Source organism: Orbicella faveolata, unplaced genomic scaffold (genome assembly GCF_042242905.1).
Source record: "Orbicella faveolata isolate gen_17 unplaced genomic scaffold, um_ofav_v1 contig_14, whole genome shotgun sequence".
Taxonomy (NCBI): Eukaryota; Metazoa; Cnidaria; class Anthozoa; order Scleractinia; family Merulinidae; genus Orbicella; species Orbicella faveolata.
In genome coordinates this window covers 12,840,527-12,850,000 of record NW_028301541.1, presented here as the reverse complement: position 1 = coordinate 12,850,000, position 9,474 = coordinate 12,840,527, and the positions used below count along the sequence as shown (strand labels likewise).

The 9,474-nt window shown below is 38.1% G+C and overlaps 1 protein-coding gene across 2 annotated transcripts in view; it reads left to right on the top strand.

Annotated features, from left to right (window-relative positions):
- LOC110066846 (dedicator of cytokinesis protein 7-like) overlaps positions 1 to 9,474 on the top strand; it is a 105,830-nt gene that overhangs the window by 59,047 nt on the left and 37,309 nt on the right. For both annotated transcript variants that reach the window (XM_089286681.1, XM_089286680.1), the window contains exon 19: positions 6,054 to 6,155. In XM_089286681.1, the coding sequence (XP_089142807.1) occupies positions 6,054 to 6,155 (102 nt within the window). The remainder of the gene's footprint in view (positions 1 to 6,053; positions 6,156 to 9,474) is intronic.

Genomic DNA, 9,474 nt, shown 5'->3' with positions numbered 1-9,474 from the left:
TCTTTGCTGTAAAATGCAATTTGCTCGTTTCTTATCTGGTCTTCCATTTCCTGCAATACGTTCTTCAAGGATGGGTAACTGTTACACACAGTATCATGGACATGATCGCATTCAACTTTAAAAGCGTCATCGCTGTTATCACTGAGAGCGAAATTACGGCAGTGGTCTGGGCAGGTGCTTGGCTGGCCGTCTCTGTCATTAATAGGATACTCTGTTTTAAAGTACCGTTTGCATGCCTTGAGGGTTGCCTTGCTTTGCGCACACCACTTTGAGTCATCACCCAATGACTTCAGTTCATCTACAGTGGAACCTCGATTTAACGTACCTCTATTTAACGAAGTCCTTGATATAACAAACGATATTCTAGGTCGCGGCCAAAGTTACAATAAAATGTATGGAATAGAACCTCGATATAACGAACCTCGATATAACGAATTCTTTGATATAACAAACATAATCCGGAAGCCCAAATGTAAAATCTACCTCGATATAACGAATTACAGTGTCAACACGCGACAAAAGATAAACGCTGAACAGATCAACAGTCAACAAATCCTTGTAATCCTTATGGTAAAGAGACAGCAAACTTCAATCAACGGCTTATTATATGTCATAGACATTGGCACTATAGTATTTCAACATCAATTAACTTCTGCTTTATCTTCTTTGAAATCCGGAAATGTTGGATAGTGCAACATAACAACACTAAAGGCCGTTTCCTTGTTTGTATAGACAATTTTCTGTATAACCTTTATGTTGTAACATTTTTAAATCGCCACTCTGAAAGTGTCATTTTTTTGTGAACAAAAGCTGCACGTCTGCTCAAAAGTGAAAATAATTGATGCTGAAAGCCACCGTGCTTAATGAATTTCATCTCAAAACGTGGCACTTCTGGGTGACAAAAATTGCATTGAATTGCATGACAGAATTCACCTGTGTTACAAATCAATTATTAACTATGACCTCGATATAACGAACATTTTGGTCATTTCCCCTCAAGTTTGTTATATCAAGGTTTTCGATATAATGAACCCTCGATTTAACGAACAAATTTGGCCGGTCCCCAGCAACTTCGTTAAATCGAGGTTCCACTGTACTATTTTCTCTAGAGTCTCAAATCCAGCAGCTCCATCAGTAGCAATGTTGTCCAAGCCTTGAAGTGACCTTCTCTGGGACATCTCCCTCACCTCAAGAATCTTATAAAGAGTTCAGGTGCTGAGGGGTGAGAATCTCTCCTCATCACAGTACTGTAAATATTGGTTAATTGTGGTAGTTCGAGTTATGGTGTGCATGACATTAGGCACGGCCAGTTTCTCTCCTGTTTCTAGTTTAATTACACTTGTACCATAAGCCACATCTTGATAGAAGTAGGGGCTGTTAACAAAATCGATAAAGTGATTGACTTTAGCCATTGGAAGGTGAATTCGATGCTGGACAGTTTTTTCTTGCAGGATTCCAGGTCCTTTTTCTTTAGCATGTTTCCTGGCTTGTTTAATTTGCCAGTGCACGAGAGGCTCATACAGTTCATGGTATCTCATTAGTTTTTCAGTAGAAAATCTGTAGGCATACAGACTTAAAATCTGTAATTTGACACTTTTAGTAGGCACATCTCTATATGCCGTCGTCAGCACAGATAGTTCTTTAGTGAGATCGTCTTCTGATTCCCTTGAACTCTGCTTGGATAGTGCTTGAAATACATCATCCTTTGCATCTGGTGCTACTACCTCATAAACCAGAAGACAACCTTGAAGAGCTTTTTCCTGGCATTTTTGGCGATCGAGTTCGGTTGTATTTTCCCAGGATGTTTGAAGGTGAGATGCCAAAGGGGAGAAGTTATCTGCAGAAGAACTTGATTTAATTGCTAGCTTTGACATTGCTGTATTGCACACATGAAGCATTTCAGCATCTTAACGAGTTACGGCAAAGGCCTCTTCTTCGTCGGAACTACCACTGTCTCGCGCACTCAATGCACTTAGGGTCCAAGCTGGATCCTGAGGACACATAATAAATGTCTGAGGCATTGCTGCAAAACCTGGACTCGGCTCAGCATAGTGTATAGTCTTCAGTGGCTCTCTGTCACAAAAAAAAAAATTATTATCAACTATTATCATTTTTGTTGGTTAGCTCTGTTATAAAATAAAAACATTACTAAAACTGATTAATAACTCCTAGAAAACATAAAGAGAACATATAATTAATGTTCTAATTAGTCACAAAACACTTATAAGTTTTCAGCTCATACTTCCTTGGAAATTATAATTCTCCCATTTATGTATACGTTTTGTCAGCAGTATGTGTTTTTGTACATTCCTCTTCAGGAGCCAACGATGTAGAATTCGTATCTGCTTTATGTTTTTTCCAACAGGGTGAACATACGGCTAATGAAAAGATAAAAGAAAAGAAACAGAAAATACCCTATAAAAGATGCATTGTAAAATGAAAAGCACTTTATGACAAGGAAATCTTCCAAATGTTGTGTCTTATACTTGGGAACAGATATCCCAAACAGCTGAAACACCTCCTTTGCTATGGCAGGGTTGATCATGTCTTGACTTTTGACGCTGGTAGGTGTTCCGTTGTGTCCTGGGTACTGACACAACTTTGAAGGCCTCCAGTATTTTCCAAGACCATAGCGATGGCAAGGACAAACACGTAATTTTTTAACTTGTTCATGTGACAAACGTTTGAAGCCAGTCCTTTGCAGGATGACCTTGTACTCTTTAAGGTCTGCACACGACAAAAAACAGTTTTTTTAGATGTGCAGTTAAATCATCTCAGCATTCATACAGAAATACTGTCTCTGAGCGACCATGTGACAGTCCGCAGTCCAAGAAACCTTTTTTTTTTTGACAAAGAACAGGCATCTGCCATGATAACCTGGTTATCCCTATTTTTAGGTCCGCTGACCCGTGCGAGGGCTGACCCGTAACATCCATTGGAATGTATGTAACAAAATACATGCTGCCCCCATTCAAAGCACTTGAAGACTAGCTGAGGCTGAATCCATCATCATTAATAGGAACAACATAAAACTGTTCACGATTTCTGGTGATAGAGTAAAATCAAGAAATCAACTGTTATTGGCGAGAGAAAACATGGAGGACTTAAAATGACTGACTTTAATGTCTTGAATAAAGCCTTAAAAGTCACATTGATACCACTCATAAAATCAGAAAACGTAGCATCCTAGAAAATCATCCCTAATGCAGCCCTAGAGAGATATGGTGGATTACACTTCTTGACAAATTGTAACTATGACATTAACACACTACAGGTCGGCAATTTACCACCTTTTTATGTTGACGTACTAAGAGAATGGCAAATGGCTAAAGATTCTATAAGAAGTGAGACTTCCTCACTTATGAAGAGGTAATTTGGAATAATCGAAAAATTTTACTTTATGGTAAACCTGTATTTGACAGGAGATGGTTTAACCAAAACATAATATGAATCCAGGATCTCCTTCAAGAGGATGGTAAATTCCTGTCCTTTAGAAACTTCTGTTATAAGTTTAAGCTCAAAATGCCCTTCACCCTCTACTTCGGTCTTATTAATGCTATATCAACTTCTTGGAGGTTAGTAACTGAAAATCCTCCTTTGCGATGCCCAGAAAGTGAGGGAAAAGAAGAAACCATTTCCACCAAATATGTGTACAACTTGCTGTTGAAGAAATTCTTAGTACCACCTACTGCTAAAACTAAAATCTTAAAACATGGTTTCACCCCGGAAACCATCCAAAAAGTGTATGAATTACCTTTCCAGATCAAGTGTGACATTAAAATAACAATGTTTCAATATAAGATAATACACAACATTCTCGCAACTAAAATGTCTCTTTTTAGAGCCAAAATGTCTGACAACGATATAATATTATGTCCTCAGTGCTTAGCTGATACACACTCCCTAGATCATATGTTCTTACGCTGCTCTTCCATTATAGCCTTTTGGAAGACCTTTCAAAACTGGTGGACAAATAAAACAAAACAGCAACTAGCATTATCAAAATAATAGTACAATTTTATACGGTGTTTTTGACAAAACAGAACATAGATACTCTTTGAACTATGTGCTTCTAATTGCAGCAGCAATATATACTGCAGCTGCCTGAACGACAAAAACCTCTCTTTCAACAGTTTTCTTATACTTCTAAAGGAAAAATTAAAAATACAGAAAGAAATAGCATTTAAAAACAAGTCTCTTGCAACTTTCCAAAAATCCTTTCAACATTTTATTTAACATGCACTGATGACATGTTTTCTTTGTTTTGTTAACTAAGTAAAGTTTTTTTTTCTTGCTGTTTTTTGGTTAGTAATATAGTGCTTATACTGTACATATATAGCAAAGGCAGCGTTAGTAGTGCTGCCTTTTGTTTGAGACTTTAAAGCAAAGAAAAAAAAACTGGACATTTTCCAAACTGTTTTGTGTAGCTACAGTATTTAAAGAACGGTGTAAGTAGTCGTAACGATCATATTGTACTGTAAAGTAAGTAAGCATTGTGCCGTAATATTATTATTTCCTCTTAAAAAAAAAAAAAGAAAAAGATTGTTTTTGTTTTACTTATATTTCACGCATTTGTTTGGATTCCACCGCAGTTTGGACAAATGAACGCTGTCACGCAACAACATTTCCAAGATTCAGCTCTCCTTAGCAGATGGTAATTTCAAGCTATTTTCTATTTCTGCGTATCTTTCCTCTTCCTTTTTCTTTTAATTCTATATACTTCTATTTAGGATGGATTTGAGCACCTAGCAAGGTTTAAAGTGGCATTTACCACGCTATCCACGGCCATATTGGCAAAAGAGAAGTGTTTCGCCAAAGTGGCAACATAAAGGGTAAATAAGGTAACTTTGAACAGCTTTTACAATGTCAATATACTTTGGCCGAAAAATGTTTTGCCAGAGACGTGTTGTATATCCCTTCAATGTCTGATTCATCACTGTGATTGCTTTCAACAGCGTTGGACTTTTGAGAATTAATTATTTTTTTAAAAAATCAGTTCCAACGCTCCATCTAATTTAGTATGCAATATTTGAAGTTTTATTTTCTATTCGCTTCTGCAGTTTTTCAATGTTTATCGAATGATATTGCATTAAAAGGCCTTTTTCTTCAACACTGTGTAGTTTTCTCATTGTTTTGCATTGCGATAGTGATTTCTGAACCGTTTTTTGTGGGAGCTTATTTTCGGCCTGATTTTGCTGCTATCAGACGGAAAAAGTTTGCGGCTTGATATTTTTGGTTTAACGTGAAACTGAAACAAAAGAAATTCATTTATAAATAGTATTCGGTAACCACTACTTGGGAGATAAAAATCGGCTGATTTTCTTTTTTAGCCGGAAATCATCGGTCGTTTCTTAGATGCAGGGCCTCTTAACATTGAAGTACTGTATCACCGAAAACTGGTCAGCAAATGTTCAAAAAAATGGGTGGAGGATGGGAGCAGATCAAACAAGCCAAAGCAAGTGCAACAATCAGCATTTTGTGATACTTTTAGTGATGTTGTTTTCACAGGTGAATGCTCAGTTAAGATTGAACAATATCCTTGCTAACCCTTCTGCAAACTGACAAATTCTGCAGATGCCCATCCAGTGTGGCTTACAAGCCACACAAAAATGGGGTCACTGGACTCATTTCATCATAGGCACTTAAGGCTATATGTTAGGGTGTTTTTAACAGGCTATCATGTTGCTATGGTAACTCTGCTTCTCAAAGATGACCATAACTTGTTTACCAATGATTGAACATGCCCGTAATGATAATAACAACAATAACAATAATCTTTATTGGCTGGGAAGAAACATTGATATGTAAAATATTGAGTACATTAGAAGTTGATCAATAAGATAGATAGAAAGTAATAATTATTATAAAAGAAAGAGCCTAGAGGCTAAAAGAACTATTAGATTTTCAAGTTAGCCCCTATTATTATTGCGGTGTCAACTGAAAAAGAGCAGTTACTGTAGTGTTGATTCATCAAAGAAGTTCTGAAAATTGCTGTCCGACTATTGTGATCCACTGCCCTAAGTTTTGTTTAATTTGGCTCATGTTGTCAACAGTGGATCCGTGCTGTAAAAGATGGCCGGCTTTCTCTGGGTGAATTTCATCTTCCAGTATCTTTGGAGAAGCCACCACCAAGTTACAGTGTGCTTTCACCAGAGGTAATTTGGATGTTCAAGAGTGCCACAGCATTATTGGTGACAATTTTGTGATCCTGTTAGCCTACGGGTAGATTACTCAAACTAGTGTGCAGTAGTTACTACTGTATCCTTTGTTGAAGAAAAGGTTATTATTGTTCATCATGGTAAATGCAATAATAAAGTGTATTGTCGTTTGTGTCAGGATGTAGTCACTTAAGATGTAGAACGTGACTTTTCAACTGCTTACCGCTAGTCTTCTTAAGACAATAAAGTTCAACTTATTATGTAGGACCATTTATATCATGAAGGTTGACTGTGATTGGGGCATTTCAATCCACCATTGTTCCAGTGTTCCAGCAAGTAGTTGCTCCCTCAGCAGTCTGCTGTTGTACTGTTCTCCTGTGGTTATGATTTTTTAATGTGGGCATCCACGCTTCAGGAATTTCAATCCCACTGTCCCTGTTGATGTTGTTAGGGTGAAGTCTTATGTGGATAGCTTCCTTGATCCTACATGTGTACTAGGGAGGACCAATAAACTTGACCTTGTTCCAAATCCGATAATGACCGGTCTTGTGGGCATGTTCAGAAACGGCAGAGGTCTGGGTACAGGCGAGTCGTATATCCCTGTCGTGTTCTTTGATTCCCTCCTGCATAGATCTCCCTGTTTCCCTTATGTAGACTTTGCCACATTCGTAGGGAATCCTGTAGACCATGTTGTCTTGTTTAGCCGGATCAACAATGTCCTTTGGTCGCACTAAGTGTAACCAAAGTCTTGTGTCAGACTTGAAGACAGTGCAAATGCCTTGTTGTTCTAGGTAGTGGAAGAGGGGCTGCGATACTCCCTGGACATAAGGTAAAACGGCCAGGAAGGCCATCTCTCTGTTATTCTCAATCTCCATGGTGAAAAGGATTGATGATTGTCAACTGTTGAGGGGTTGAAGGAAGATGTCAACTCTATCTCAATCCTGGATGGTTTCTGAACACGCCCACAAAACTGGCCACTATCCAATTTGGAATGAGGTCAAGTTTATTGACCGAGATTTTCCCTGGTACACGCAGAGGGTCAAGGAAGCTATCTACATAAGATTGCACCCCAACAACATCACCAGGGACAGTGGGATTGAAATTCCTGAAGCATGGATGCCCACAATCAAAAAACACAACAACAGGAGAACACTACAACAGCAGACCACTGAGGGAGCAACTACTCACCAGAGCAATGAAGCAATGGAGGATCAAAATGCCCCAATCACAGCAGACCTTTGTGATATAAGTGGTGCAGCATAATCAGTCAATCCTTATTACCTGAAGAAGACTAGCAGTAAGCAGTCAAAACGTCATGTTCTACATCTCAAGTAACTACATCATGAGACAAACGATAATACACTTTATTGTCCTACCCTTTGTTCTGTTAGGGTTGGTTGGTTGCTGTTCCTGTCTTTATTGTACAGTATGTGGTAATACATGTAGATGTCTAACATTAGCAATTAAATGTAGACATGATGATAGATGCGAATGCAGCCATAACACCACTGGAAAAAAGACCTGAGAAAAATTTCAGGCTTTGAACAGGATTCGATCCCACAACCTTTGCGTTACCAGTGTAAGGCTCTCCCAACTGATCTATCAAAGCCACATGAGAGTGGTCGTGTGTGGGTTGGCCCTTTATGTTCAGTGGACATGATACTCTGCTCAAGTATATGAATTCCATAGTAACAGATGTCCAACAGTAGCAATTAAGGTATCATGGTACTCGGATTGACAGTGTTTGGAAATCGCGCTCTTTTGCTGGCACTTTGCAGGAAAGTCTCGTCAACTTATACATATTCTGAAAGCTTAATAGTTATAGAATGCAATCATACCTTTGAGATTTTCTAGAAAGTTATTGGTGCAGTGATATTAAAAGAAAAAAAACAGAAACACTGCTTTGCTTAAACTGGTTCACTTCCATGCCTGAATTATCAGAGCGGAGCAATTAACATCATGAATGTTTTCTCACACATCACCCTTGAAAAGGGGTTTCGGCAATTTTCCAGATGTGCTTTGGTTTTTTTTCTACACACTCCTAAAGTTTGATATTTTCAATGCGGACATTTCCTTCTACTAAAGAGGCCATAACTTTGAAATGGAAGCGAAATTAAACAAAGCCAGACACCCTTTTTCAAAGGAGGTATTCTGGAACATACTTGCCAATTTTCAGCCAATTCCATTGGAAGACGCACGTAAACAAACTAAAAATGTTCATCCTTATACAATGTTACATGTAGTTTTATTTTATCGAGAAAAAGACAAAAAACCTTTTGAGATTAGTGTGATTAGGTGTTAAAAATCCCCTCTGCCCTGACAGATGTTGGCATGAGTCAATTTACCACAACAACAATGGGTTATGACAACTTGATATAAACAGAAGTCTACGATTCTGGCATGGAAACCTGTCGCAGTGAAATTGTCCAAGAAGCAACAAACTACCAAGAGCTTTATACAGGTTTGTACTTAAACTGCTGTGATTTCTTTTTCTTAGAAGATTTTGTTGGCAGCATTGGTATTATGTTGCTCAAGGTTAGGCTTCTTCATTTTCCAGACAGTTTTGAAACCATGCCTCGTGAAGCCAAAAGAGGAAATCTCAAGGTCCACATCTGCGCTTGACTCTTTCATTGTGGAAGTTTCAGAATCGTTTCCACTCTCCAGCAATTTCATGTGACTAGCACTTGTTTTAGTTTGTCCTTCAACTTCATTGGTGTCCTCGAGTTCTTCTTGGTTACAGTGCGACCCACAGTCCTTCAAAGCCAAAGATCTTGTTTGGTGCTGAACCTGTGGGTTCCACCAGATTTTCACCTCTTCGGCTTCTTTTAAGATGAAAATGGAGAAGAAGTTCTCTTGCAATTTTGTCCTGATGCTTGCAGTGAAAGAACCAGACTGAGAAGAGTTCACGTGCACAAATGAAATATCACACCGCAATTAACTTTACATGTGACAACTGGCTTTGAATTTTATTTAGAGGTGTCAATGTGCCATAAGGGGTTAATGAGATTCAAAAATAGTTTTTCTCTTTATCTTAAAAAGTAAAAAAGTTTTTTTTTCCCATTCCTCTTGCAAAATATTTATCTCAGTCTTCTCAATTTGAAGGGCAAAAAAAACGATTTTTCACATTTTTTGTAAAAATTCACCTACCATGATACCTTAAATGTAGACATGATGATAGATGCAAAATCAGCCATAACACTGCTGGAAAAAAGACCTGAAAAAATTTTTAGGCTTTGAATGGGATTACGGATTGGGATCTATTACCCTGGAATCCTGTTCAAAGCCTGAAAATTTTTCCAGGTCTTTTTTCCAGTAG